General features: G+C 40.1%; 1 protein-coding gene across 8 annotated transcripts in view; it reads left to right on the forward strand.

Annotated features, from left to right (window-relative positions):
- DOCK10 (dedicator of cytokinesis 10) overlaps positions 1-14,582 on the forward strand; it is a 1,376,581-nt gene that overhangs the window by 1,281,890 nt on the left and 80,109 nt on the right. For all 8 annotated transcript variants that reach the window (XM_050752140.1, XM_050752144.1, XM_050752143.1 and 5 more), the window contains 7 exons: positions 3,159-3,238; positions 5,060-5,247; positions 5,743-5,808; positions 8,751-8,843; positions 12,696-12,819; positions 13,014-13,135; positions 13,504-13,590. In XM_050752140.1, the coding sequence (XP_050608097.1) occupies positions 3,159-3,238; positions 5,060-5,247; positions 5,743-5,808; positions 8,751-8,843; positions 12,696-12,819; positions 13,014-13,135; positions 13,504-13,590 (760 nt within the window). The remainder of the gene's footprint in view (positions 1-3,158; positions 3,239-5,059; positions 5,248-5,742; positions 5,809-8,750; positions 8,844-12,695; positions 12,820-13,013; positions 13,136-13,503; positions 13,591-14,582) is intronic.

The raw sequence follows: 14,582 nt of genomic DNA on the forward strand, positions 1-14,582 counted from the left end.
CAAAAACTGCTAGAATTGTATGGAAGGACTGTGAAATGTTAAACTGTATCAGTTATTTATTGCTGTATAACAAACCACCTCAAAACTTAATGGTTTAAAATAACAACACTGCAACAGTAGTTATACTCCTGAGTCCACAATTTGAGCACATCTGAGTGAGGAGAGCTTATCTCTTCCACACATGGCATGGGCTGAGAGAGATCAGCTGGGGTCAGAGGATCCACTTTCAAGATGGCTCGTTTGGTTTTCAGCCAATCAGTGCTGGCTGTTGGCTGGAAACTCAGCGGGGACTATGAGCTAGATATCTCAGTTCTCTGTGGGGTCCTCTTCATGAAATTCTTTGACTTCCTTAGGCGTGGTGGCTGCGTTTTAAAAGTAAGTGTCTCAAGGGCAGGAAATGACCACTGTTGATTTCAGTTTGGGGCCCAGAAGCTGTTACAGTGCCATGTCTGCCAAAGTCACCTATCAAGCTGTTACAGAGCCCAGACACAGTACTTAGATTCAAAGGAAGGAAGCATAGACATCTCTCAGTAGGGGGAGTATTAAACAATTTTAGGACAATGTTTTACAGTTATTTTGCTGTAAATATAATCACTCATAACAGCTCTGTCATTCAAATACTTTTAGAAAAGACAGTAGAAATTATTGCCAAAACAGAAAACATATACATGCCACAACATTTTTTAAATGAATAACCATACATCCAACATCTGATGATGACGAGGTCGCTCATTACAAGCTACTTATCATGAACTTCTGACCCTCTAATATACACACAGTATTCTTGTACTTTTTGTTCCCAAATATTGACTCTCTGCCTCTCCCATCTAAGAATCAACAATCTCCAATCCTTTAATTCATTTATGCAAAATGAAAATAATATAATATTATGAAGCAAGAACAGTTAATATTTTGTGCAGCTTCTGGAGAGGACATACTCTATGTGACAAGAAGTTTTGCCAATGTTTTGTTGATGATGTTGTTCTGAAAATTATATAAATCTTAGAAAGCAAAATAAAAATGGGAAGTAACATCTTGAAGGAGTCTGGAACCTGTCTGACTTATTTTTGATGCTATAAGACCATTCCTGCCAGATGCAGTGGCTCACACCTGTAATTCCAACACTTTGGGAGGCTAAGACAGGAGGATGGCTTGAACCCAGAAGTTCCAGACCAGCCTTGGCAACACAGTAGCAACATCATCTCTAATAAAACTTTTAAAAATTATCTGGGTGCGGTATCATGTGCCTGTCGTCCTAAATACTCTGGAGGCTGAAGTGGGAAGATCCCTTGAGACTGGAAGGTTGAGGCTGCAGTGAGCCACGACTGCACTACTGCATTCCAGCCTGGGTGACAGAGTAAGACCCTGTCTCAAAAAAAAAAAGGACCACTTCTTACATGGAGAGAGCTTCCTCCCCTTTAAAGTAATCAAACATCCTGGCCAAAACCCATACCATAGCCTTCCTAAGGCCCAGCCTTTCCTCTTTACCTTTTTGCCAGTATACTGAAGCGTGAAAGGCTATAATGCTGAGCAGAAGAGAATAGGTAGAAGGTCCTGGGGTGATCTGTTATAAATAGAAAAAAACAAACTCTTACAAAACCCATGTTATCAGTGAATAGCAAGGAAAATTATTACCGTGTAAATTAAGAGGGCACCCTAGAATACACAACGCAGTGCTGACATTAAATTATTTCATGTCAGCCTCACACTTTATGGCCTTTATTCTCAGTGGTGTGCTGACAAATGTTTCACAACCAACTCTTTAAGGGAACAACGGACTTGTGCTGATGGCCGGTGTCTATCTACTATTGCTGATTCCAACCTACCAATGGGGCTTCACTGAACATAGAGTTAGCAAGAGATGTGCACCCTAATACAGCATTTCCACCATATAGTTAGAGATGTACAGATAATCTTACCATGTAGTGAAATAATCAGAAAGTGGTGAATTTTGAGTACTTACTACCTTTGTGTTTAATATAATTTCTTTCATAAGTTTATTTAACTTAATTTATATTAATGGCCGTGTTTAGCTGTCAAGCAAAATTCCTAAAAATTGAACATTCAGCTCTCACAAGCTGAGAAGAGCTGACTCTGACCCATCACTGTAATTATTCCACCTTTCAAAGTAGATTTCCTGAGACTTGCAACTGTTATCAGCAGCTTTCACACTACTCTAAAGGAAGACTGGCGAGAGGTGTTTTTTTTTGGTTTTTTTTTTTGTTGTTGTTGTTGTTTTTTGAGGCGGAGTCTTCACTCTGTCGCCCAGGCTGGAGTGCAGTGGCACCATCTCGGCTCACTGCAAGCTCCGCCTCCCAGGTTCGCGCCATTCTCCTGCCTCAGCCTCCCGAGTAGCTGGGACTACAGGCGCCCGCCACCGCGCCCCGCTAATTTTTTGTATTTTAGTAGAGACGGGGTTTCACCGTGTTAGCCAGGATGGTCTCGATCTCCTGACCTCGTGATCCGCCCGCCTCGGCCTCCCAAAGTGCAGGGATTACAGGCATGAGCCACCGCGCCCGGCCCTGGCGAGAGATTTTAATAGAGAGAGAGTAGGAGGGAAATGGGAGGACTTGAGCCAGGGAGTGCATGTGAGTGGGAGACAGGTGGGGAAGGGGTGTCCGCATACACTATAGGGGTGAGAGAGCAGAAGAAACAGGGCTCAGGGAAGGGTCCCCCTCCTCCTTGTTTGTTGGTGAAGAGGAAGAATATGGACCGTCCACTTGGCAATTGTAGCAAAGACCAAGCTTGCTCTCAAAACTTCTTAAAATTCATTATGAGAGTGCATTACTTAAGCCACTTTAAATACTGTTAGCTTTTGTTAATAAAAACTCCATAATTTACTCTCATACTTTTTTGATCATTTTTGTGTCATCAGAAGTAGAAGGAAATACATTTAAAATCTTTTTCAGAAAATCTGTCACTTGACCCCTCCCTGATTTGTATTTTTATTTGCAGTATCACATGTATTTTAGTTTGCAAAATTAAACCAGCTAAATAAATCATTCACAAGATTATTTGGGAATCTGCTGTTTACCCTTAACAAAACTCAGAATTATAGATGACTGCTTTTTCTTGAAAATTGGAATAATACTCTCTGTGTGTGTGTGTGTGTGTGTGTGTGTGTGTGTGTGTGTTTCCTTGCTCATGGACTCTTCCAGGGCCGACAGAATAAGCAAAATGCAGACCATTCCTGGAAGCCTGGATATTGCTGTTGACAACGTTCCCTTGGAGCATCCAAGTATGATGATGATGTCATGGTTTGGTTGCCGAGTTTTGAATATTGAATAGTTAGTGGGTTTTTTTGGTTGGTTGGTTGGTTGGTTGGCTAGTTGGTTGGTTACAAGGTTTTGGGGTTTTTTTCCCCCAAAAGTTTAAATATGTGGAATTCATGATGCTACAGAAATGTGGAGCTTCTTTTTGCTTCACTAAGACAGATGATGAGTTTTGTAGAGCAAGAACTATAATCAGGGTAACCTAACACTTACCTGGTATGCACCATGTACCCAACAAGGTATTAAATTACATCTTTTAATCCTCAAAACCCTGGAGGGTTTCAAAGAAGGAAAGTCAGATTTGGATAGATTAACAAACCAATAATCCATAACGGGAGAATATGCTTCCATTGAGTGAGTTCCTCTCACTCAAAATAGAGGCTAGTTCTGCCATACTGTGCTGCCAGAGGGTTACTCTGAACACTATGTGTAAGCACTCAAGTGGCCATGCAATGATTATAACTCAAATATTGTCAGACTCTGTTATTATACAGAGAACATAATTTTTTTTAGAATATGGTCAAAAGTATTGTCAGTAAAAAAAACTGAATTTTAGAAGGCACTTTTATTAACTTTATAAGAGTTTCAGAATTTAATTTTTAAGTGGTAAAATTGGTTTCTTTTGTTATTTCTGATTCTACCTTTTAGTGACTTTCTCAGCAATGCAAAAAAAAAAAAAAAAGAATAAAGGCCTCCTATAATGAACTCTAAACAGGGAAAGGACTATTGACATGGGATATTTGGATTACCATTGCGGTATTAAGTTTTCCATCCTTGTAACTTTCTACAAATAATTTTAATATGAAATGTAATGAGCATTCTAACTTAAGCCATGGCTCAAAATCATTTTTATATTGATTGATGTGAAAAAGCAGAGGGTAAACTAAGCCATTTCCTCTACTTGATTTGGGGATCATTGTTTTTATTACCTATGGAAATGAAACATGACAAATGAGGCACTCAATATTCTCTTTGGAAGAAGGGTAGAATCTTAGAGAAATCTGAACACATAATAAAAATATCATAATTGGTTTTTGAAAAAAGAAAACCATAATCTGATTCTCAAGCATTCATAGCTAATCATTTTGCTTTTTAGAACACAGTCAGATTCCAGGTGGAGTAAAGGGAGGTAGAAGACCTTGGTCTTTCAATACCACAACTTCAGCCTTCAAACTGTTTGGTGACAGAAGTTTTGATTTATAAATTCCTAATCATTATTTCTTAAGCTATTCCTCCAAGAGTAGGTTTTAAAAGGTGATACAAACTGAACAGAAAAATAAATAAACTGTATCTACTGATGAAGAGAGGGGCTTCAGGCCCGTGCTGTGAAATCCATTGTGTAGAGAGATATTGCTATTAATCTAACTGTTACTATCAGTAATATATCTAATGGACAAGGCTTTGTTCAGCCATATATCAGAATATGTATTATTTTTATAGTGTTATAGCAGATTGGTGGATTATTATAATATATGGTTATTATGTTCAGCGGTTCATTAGTTAAAATTTGTTTTTATGGGAAGCTTAATACAAAAAGAAAATAGTTATAAATCTGTCTAAAAGATTTACTGCTTAGTCTGAGACATCAGTTTTAATATTAAATATGTAGCTTGTTAATCTGCCATGCCCACCTCCTACAAATTTTTCCTGGTAGCGTAAGTTAATATCCATTGGTGTACAAGCCAGGAGTTTCTATCTTGAGTGGGTTCATTTTAAAATATGTTAAGTATTGTTCACTTTAAAAGAACCATATTAAATGACAAACTCTTATTTTCTGATTTTTTAAGATTGTGTAACATCGTCCTTTATCCCTGTCAAGCCTTTCAACATGATGGCTCAAACAGAACCCACAGTGGAGGTGGAAGAATTTGTTTACGACTCAACAAAGTATTGTCGGCCTTATAGAGTATATAAAAATCAAATTTATGTTTACCCCAGACACCTCAAGTATGATAGTCAGAAATGCTTCAACAAGGTATGATATAAGTTTCTGAGATATCATCTTTTCTTTTCACCATATTTAGACCATATACGATAGTTCCTGAATGTGCAAATACAAATTACTATAGGGCAGCACTTTCTCATAGAAAACCTTTTGGAGAAAATGTTTAGTAAGAGGCAGAGATGAGTTTTATCTTAGAAGTGTTTAAGGATGCAGTTTTGTAGCATATTAATAATCTTTTCTAAATCAGTCTTAAATAATTTTGTTCTAGACCATTTTTTTTAGTTTCTTAAGATACTCTAAAAATAGCATGCCTGCCCCCCTTTCAATATGAGCTTTTACTTCCCTTTTAAGTACACTCTCCAGATCCTTCTGTTATTTCAGAACATCACGGATAATGTCACAAGAAAATGTTGGATATTTTACATTTTTCGGATTTAATTAGAAGCTACTTATTTTAGGCACTTGGATTTTTTTATGTTATTTGATAGGAAATTACAATTTCATTTTTTCTCTCCATAATTTCAGGCACGAAATATAACTGTGTGCATTGAATTCAAAAATTCCGATGAAGAAAGTGCCATGCCCCTGAAGGTGAGCCAAGTCAGCAAAGGCACCCAGCATCAAGGGGGAAGGCAGGTGCAGGGATTCTTTTCACCATTGTGGGGCTTTTTATGTGAGTGTGGTTGAAAGAGCAGTAATTTAATACATTTGTTTTAGATCTGAAACGTACCTGATTTAACAGTCATCATTAACTAGATCTGTTAGAAATCCCAGTCTCATAGCTCTTTTAGCTTTTCATGAGTTGGGAAAAAAGGACACATTTTTTAAATGAATGACCATACATCCAACATCTGATGATGACGAAGTCTTTCATTACGAGCTGCTTATCATGAACTTCTGGCCCTCTAATGTACACACAGTATTCTTGTACCTTTTGTTCCCAAATATTGACTCTCTGCTTCTCCCATCTAAAAATCAACAATCTCCAAGGTAAATGCCGAGACTCCCCTGTGGAAGACATTGCCTTTTTCAAAGATTAGCCTGCCTCTCGGTTCAGCGTGCTTGATTTAAAACAGAACACCCAGCCGGCCCTCATGTGGTCTGCGCAGCAGCACTGCTGCATACTGGCCCAACATCTAACGCAGGGGCCCGTGGGATGCCCACAGTTATGGAAGGTGCACGTGGCCAAGTGCCTGAGGAACTGGAAAAATGGCTCTGGGAAGTCAGTCCCGGTTGCTGATCACGTGATTTAGTATGCTCCATAAAACTGTGAGGTTTGCAGGCACTGTGCTGTTTTCACTCTACAAAGCTGCAACTGGATGGCATTTTTTAGAGTTCACATTTGATATATAATATGCAGTTTTTATTTTAGGGATTTCAAACAACATAAAGTAACCCATTAAAACTGAGGGGGAAATTATTTGTAGTGGGCCTGCTGCCGATCTTACCAGCTTCGGCAAATCAAAGAATGAGGTAGTAGAGGACAAAACTAATTTCTAACTAACCCCCACCATTCTCTGTGGTAGTCTCTTAAAGCACTCTGTCTGGTACAAATTGAGTCCTCTAATTTGTAGCATTATTCAGAAGAACAATAATCAATTTGAGTGATTGAATTAATCAGGCACAGTAAAGAGAGTCTTTAAAAAAAAAAAAACTCTTGAGCCACTGTCAGCATCCATTGGCACCAAACTCGAAAACAGCGTTAGCATCAGGAGAGAAAAATTCAAGTGAAATATAATTGTTAAGCAAACAGAGGCAATGATCAGATGGCAAGCACATCTGGCCTGTAAAGCAATGTTTTTACATGGAAAATTGTAGAAAAGAAGAACAATCACAGGTGGGTCCCCGGCTTCACTGCATTCTAAAATACCACACAGAGATACAGCAAAATCAAATGTCAGACGCCACAAGAGGGGTCTTGAGTTTTGGACAAAGGGGGCTTATAAGTTATAAGGAAGTGCCATATCACAGCCCCTGGCCTGATTCGGGGCTGGATAGAATAGTAACTTACTGTGGTGGAAACGGAAACCAGCCCTATCCCAGAAGCTGGCGTGTCAGGGGCTGGGGTCCAACCAACTCTTGTGGTTGCATAAGACCTTAACTCTAGATCAGAGTTGGTTCCATGGGGCCTGTATTACTCTGTTCTCACACTGCACTGGGTAATTTATAAAGAAAAGAGATTTAATTGACTCATAGTTCTGCATGGCTGGGGAGGCCTCAGAAAACTTACAGTCATGGTGGAAGGGGAACAGGCACGTCTTACATGGTGGTAGGCGAGAGAGAGAGAGAGCACCTGTGTGAGAGCAGGAAAAACTGCCATTTATAAAACCATCAGATCTCTTGAGAATTCATTGACTGTCATGAGAACAGCATAGGGGAAACTGCCCCCAGGATCCAATCACTTCCTTCCCTCAGCATGTGGGGATTATAATTCAAGATGAGATTTGGGTGGGGACACAAAGTCTAACCATATCAGGGCCTGTTCAGGAAGCCATTCTATAGGAATCAGTCTTAAACAAGTTAGACCTTATCCCATGTAAATCGAGAGTCAGATTGGTCCAGGTGATACTCATGGGCTAGGGGAGGTCCTCAAACACTGACCATTGTCTCGGGTCATTGTCTGAATCATTGCTATTGTCCTGGGGTTGGTAACTGAAGAGTTATGGCCTTTTTTTCACTCAGGGATGATTTCAGACACTCATAATTGTTCAATTCATAACTTTTTAAACAGTGTATTTAGGACCCCAACCCCAGCCGGTGAACAGGCTCTTGACACTGTCACAAGAAGGATTTCAAGGATGACTCAGAAAATAGTCAAAGTACAGAGATTTACTGTGAAGCAAAAAGTACACACTCAGGAAAGAAGAGTGTGTACTCAAGAGAGACATTCGTCTGCAAGAAGGTTTAGGGCTTCTATCTTTATGGGTTTCTTTACATTCATGAAGATGTCTAAAGAAAGGTGACGATGTATCAGAATTGTGGTGCCACCTATATTTATAGCAAATATGGGTGTTTGCAGAACTGCCCAGGTGCTGGTGGAAGTGTAATTTAGTATGTTAATGGGCATATAATGAGGTCCTGGAAGAAACCTAGGTCAAATCCAGCACCATGCTGGGTACAGTTGGTCTTAGCCAGCTTGGCCCACATCTTATTTTTTAGGGTCTTATTGGCCACTGACTTATGGAGCTATTTCAACAGTATCCTTTTTGCTAGTCATGTGAAACCTCTGCCTGGAATTGTCTGTTCTCCTATGGCCACCCTGTATTATTCCTGTCTCACAGGTATTTGGCCCTGGTGTATTATCTATATGATGAACGAAAGCCATCAAATTATCTTCAGCAGCTTTCACTGTATAATAAATGCAGGGTAGTAGGCCAAAGAAGTTAAAAGTTAATTAGATGCCAGCTTAGCGTGGCAAGTTATCACAAAGTTTGCCATTGTCCCAGGGTTGGTACTGAAGAGTTGTGGCCTTTTTTTCACCCAGGGATAATTTCAGACACTTACAATTGTTCAACTCATAACTTTTTAAACAGTGTATTTATGGAAAACCTGGAGGGACCATATTCACCTCAGCCGCCTACACAGCAGTTCTGCACCACTCTCAGAATCCAGATTTCTCAGATGAGGTAAGAGCCAGCCCTCCACTGTCCCCTGCAGCTCCTAAGAAAGGTGGGTGAATGGTGAGATAACTGTGTAGTGAGAAACACTCTCTCTAGACCTCATTAGACTCAGGACATGCCTTGGCCGGTGTATACTTACCAAGATTTCTAAACTATATTAATTGACAATTGTTCCAGGAGTACATTGCAAATTCATGTATTTCAGGACAGGAGTGACCTTTTAAAAAAATGGGATGCTGGCCAGGTGCAGTGGCTCACGCCTGTAATCCCAGCACTTTGGGAGGCCGAAGCAGGCAGATCACCATCCTGGTCAACATGGTGAAACCCCGTCTCTGCTAAAAATACAAAAATTAGCTGGGTGTGGTGGCACGTGCCTGTAATCCCAGCTACTCTGGAGGCTGAGGCAGGAAACCCTCTTGAACCAGGGAGTCGGAGGCTGTGGTGAGCCGAGATCACACCACTGCACTCCAGCCTAACAACAGAACAAGACTCCATCTCAACTAAAAACATTAAAATTTAAATTTAAAAAAATATGCTTTTAGTGCTGGCATATATCTTTTCTTCTTTTCTTTTTCAGTGAATTTTTTTTTCTTTTATTTCACTAGCTAGTGAAGAGATTGTGTTAAATAGCTTTACCAATGAATGGCAGCATTTCATGTCATAAGGAAGAGAGCAGAGAACTAGAGCCTGAGCCAATTACATTGCTTATGACATGCCTGAACTTAAGTGAGCTTGGACCCTGTCATCTCTAAACATGACAGGGAACAAGCCTTGCCCTGGCAGGCTTTCAGGACTCTTGCAGTGTGCCAAGCCTCAAGCTAAATTCCATGCACACATCATCTCCCTTAATCCCCACAGTAATTCCAAGAAGTTGGTACTATTATTACCTCCCTATTTGATGGATGAGAAAACTATGGCTCAGAGAAGTCAAGTAACTTTACCAAGGGTACATAATAAGTGAGAGAAATCAAACCAGGCCATGTGACTCCAGAGCCTGAAGCTTCACCCTTTTCCTCTAACACATAGAAAGTCATTGGGCTCATGGTCAATTACTATACACATGTTAGCTTACATTACAAACAACTTTAGACAAACAAATTTCAGTGATAAAATTTAATTTCCAACCGTAAAGTGAAGGTCTGACTAGTGCAGCCTGCTGATGGGATGCCTGAGATTCATAATATCACACCTTTTATAGGCATTTTCTATGGCTGCTTTCACATATTACCAGCATTTAGCAGCTTAAAACAGCATGCAACTGTTATCTTACTGTTTTGTTGTTCCGAAGTCTGAAATGGCTCACAGGGCTAAAATCGAGCTTGCAGCAGGGCTACGAGCCTTCAGGAGGTTCTAGGGAAGATTCCAGTTCCTCTCCTTTTCCAGCTTCTAGAGGCTGCCCACATGTCTTGGCTTTTGAGCCTTCCCGACAATCCCATCACTCGGACCTCAGCTTCTGTTCTCACTTCTCTTATGACTCTGCCTTCCTCTTATGAGGACCTTTGTGATGACACTGTGCTCATTTGGAAAATCCAGGATAATCTCCCCATCTCGTGGTCCTTAACTTAATCACACCTGTTAAGTCCTGTTTACCATGTAAGGTAGCACATTGGCAGAATTAGAACATTCAGGACATCTAGCGGGTGGTGTCTTTCTGCCTCCCACAGTGTGCACAGTAATCATTTAAAAACTAATTAAAGGAACACCAATGAAACACCTGCCTGACATTATTTCACTCTTCCATGTACAGTCAGTGCTCCTTAATTTTTCCCCCACAAATTCAGGACAGAAAGTGAAATACAGTTCAGGGAAAACCATGATCACATTACAGAATATTTACTGTTATCGGTTGACCAAAGGGTTGACAAAGCCCATCTGGAAGATGCTTTTTCTGTAGATATATGATTTTTTTAAAAAAATTAATATTCTTACTGTTCTTAACTGTTTTAATCTTTCTATTCTCATGTGTTTCCTGGAAGCCTCATGAAAGCCATGAGCTTTTTCACATGAGAGTATGTACAATTCTGGGAACGACTCGGTTGCTGACATTGAGCTGCCTGCAGCTTACCGGAGTTCCAATGCAAAATGATCATCCCAAGATGTGGGTTCTTGTCCTGGAAGATCCTCTTACTGACCACACCACCTTTGCAGTAACTCAGAGCCCCCTAACATGTGCAGCCCTGGTTCCTAACACTGCACCATGCTACTTCACAAGGCTACTGGGGAAAATGAAATGATGACGTACGTGGCAGAGCTCTGAAAACTCAAAAGCACGATAAAATGTAGAGTTAGTTGAAAACATTTCTTTCCAGAAATAGGGAGAATGCCCTTCATTCAGTATATTGTTTACCTAGATCCATTTTTATTTTATTTTCATTCGAAAGCATTATTTGTATAGCTACAGCCTGGCCACTTCCCAAAATGTCTCATTAGCTGTCACAGTAACACAGATATGTTTGTTAGTTTTTAAAAAGAGATCAATTCCATGCCAAAGCTGCATCATTTACTATACCATATTACTCAACAATGTGCATATGAGTTGCCTGGGGATCCTATGAAAGGGCAGATTCCAATTGAGTGTGTCTAGGTTAGTGTCTGAGACTCCAGCCTGGGCAATAAAGTAAGACATCTGTCTCTACAACAAGAACAACAACAAAAATCAAAAAGTTAGCCAGAGGTCATGGCCAGCTGCGGTGGCTCACGCTTGTAATCCCAGCACTTTGGGAGCCCGAGGCGGGTGGATCACAAGGTCAAGAGATTGAGACCATCCTGGCCAATATAGTGAAACCCCATCTCTTCCAAAAATACAAAAATTAGCTGGGTGTGGTGGCGTGCGCCTATAGTACCAGCTACTCGCGAGGCTGAGGCAGGAGAATCTCTTGAACCCAGGAGGTGGAGGTTGCAGTAAGCTGAGATCATGCCTCTGCACTCTAGCCTGGTGACAGAACAAGACTCCATCTCAAAAAAAAAAAAAAAAAGCCAGAGGCCAAAGCTGCAGTGAGCTGTGTTCGTACCACTGCACTCTAGTCTGGGCAACAAATGTGAGACCCTGTCTCCAAAATGAAAAAAAAAACTTCTGTATTTCTAACGAACTTCCAAGTGATGCTTATGCAACTGGTCCCCAACCACACTTTGGGAGGCATGGACTTACTGTTTATTCAATTTGTGTCCCTTAATGACAGTTCCTCGATGTGTGTCTTATCTATATTCTGCAGTTACATCTGTGTGTGTGTTTATGCATATGTATGTGCATATATTTAATCCATACCCTAGTAGCATGAATTATCTAATGAGAAACACTAGGTATTCCAAATTATCATCATCCATCACAATAAAGAAGTAAAAATATCAACATGTGAATAAATCACTGCTAGCAGAAACAATATTTATTGAGCATTAAATCAGTACATCCAGCACTGTTAAAACACGGACTTAGATTTCAGTTAAAGAATTTTTACCAATGGTGTGGTTGCTCATGCCTGTAATCCCAGCACTTTGGGAGGCCAAGGAGGGTGGATCATTTGAAGTCGGGAGTTTGAGACCAGCCTGGCCAACATAGTGAAACCCCATCTCTACTAAAAATACAAAAATTAGCTTGGCATGGTAGCACGTGCCTATAATCCCAGCTACTGGGGAGACTAAGGCAGGAGAATTGCTTGAACCCAGGAGGCAGAGGTTGCAATGAGCCTAGATCACGCCATTGCACTCCAGCCTGGGTGACAGAGTAAGACCCAGTCTCAAAAAAAAAATAAAATTAAATAGAATTTTAAAAAAAATATTTTTTAAAGCTATGCTTTGTCTTGCTCTGATATTGGGCAAATGATTTTAATCTCAGTCCAACTATGGTTTCTTTCCTTGCAGGTGAAAATTGAGCTACCAACACAACTCCATGAGAAACACCATATTTTGTTTTCTTTTTATCACGTCACCTGTGACATCAATGCAAAAGCTAATGCCAAAAAGAAGGAGGCTCTGGAAACATCAGGTACTGCCAGGAAGAAATCTGAGGCAGAGTCACCTGTCTTCTGTTCGCATTGGTTTGGAGAGCATCTTCAAAGCTCTGATTTATGCAATTATTTTTCATGAAGTTTAATATTAGTAAATAATAAATAGCGTTATTGTGACTTCTTACCGTGGAGGTTTGTACTCAGAATTTTTGTTTGTTATTCTTTTGCACAGTTGGATATGCTTGGCTTCCTCTGATGAAACATGATCAGATAGCTTCTCAAGAGTACAACATCCCAATAGCAACAAGTCTGCCTCCTAATTATTTAAGCTTTCAAGATTCTACAAGCGGAAAGGTACTGAATAATGTATAATTTAAGATTTTTAAAAAGCACACCAGCTTAATGGCATAAGATTATCTTCTTTCTCTGCTATTTAAATTAAGATCATAGTGTATACGTCCCTTGTAGCTATGAATCAAGTGTACCTATGCCACATCTCTTGTTTAGCTTATGGCCACTGGAAATGATCTGTTAAAAATGATCCCGATATCATATTGGTCTCATCTACCAATAGTGCTAAGTGTATTTGCATCTTTTATTTTCTCCTCTATGGTAACATAAGATTAATGGATCAGAACAGCATATTAACATAAACTAAACAATCTATTTATTTTCTTTCTCTCAAATTGTCACAGTGACCGTAAACAAACTTTATTTTGCAGCATGGTGGGAGTGACATCAAATGGGTTGATGGTGGCAAACCACTTTTCAAAGTATCGACATTTGTTTTATCAACAGTAAATACTCAGGTGAGCATGTTGACCTGAAATAGTAGCATTTTCTCTAACTCACAGCATCATGAGGTAAGTCCCATATTTACAGGATGAGACTAATCATTTCCTGAAGTGTCAGAAAGGCAGGTGTTTGAATACTACAAAGGAAGAATGTTAAGGGCATAATCTGATGCCTCCCTCAAGATAGATAGAATGTCCTAATCCCTTAAGCCCACATACCATAAAACTTCAGACCAAAATACCAGAAGTGTATTTAATAGGATCACACTGCCCTTGGAATATGGCTTGCTTCTACTGACAACACTCATGTGTTAAAAATGTTAAATGTTAAAAATAAAGGCCAGGCACGGTGGCTCATGCCTGTAATCCCAGCACTTTGGGAGGCCGAGGCGGGCAGATTACCTGAGTTCAGGAGTTCAAAACCAGCCTGACCAACATGGAGAAACCCCGCCTCTACTAAAACTACAAAATTAGTCGGGCATGGTGATGCATGCCTGTAATCCCAGCTACTCCGGAGGCTGAGGCAGGAGAATCTCTTGAACTCGGGAGGCGGAGGTTGTGTTGAGCTGAGATCGTGCCATTGCACTCCAGCCTGGGCAACAAGAGCGAGCCTCTATCTCAAAAATAATAAATAAATAAATAAACAACAAACAAACAAATACTTCAGATCTTTACCTGAAAACCAAGTCCAATCCCCAATGCCTTCCCAGGGCTCATCTCATGGGAGGGCCATGAGGTTGGCAGAACTGCATTTGAGAACCACCCCACCTAATTTCTGGCTCCATGACCCTGGGCAAGTCACTTTACCTCCGATATCCTTATTTCCTCAACAAGGAATGATATCAACAGAGTCTCTGCTACCTAAGGTTGTAGCAAATGTGATCCAAAGGAGAAATATTTCAAAATGTGATCAAAATGAGAAATACATCATGAACTGCAAAAGTCAATACATGTATAATTATTACCATTGTTAAATGACCACAAACTCATTCCTTCCGTGGCAAAGC

Source organism: Macaca thibetana, chromosome 12 (assembly GCF_024542745.1).
Source record: "Macaca thibetana thibetana isolate TM-01 chromosome 12, ASM2454274v1, whole genome shotgun sequence".
Lineage (NCBI taxonomy): Eukaryota > Metazoa > Chordata > Mammalia > Primates > Cercopithecidae > Macaca > Macaca thibetana.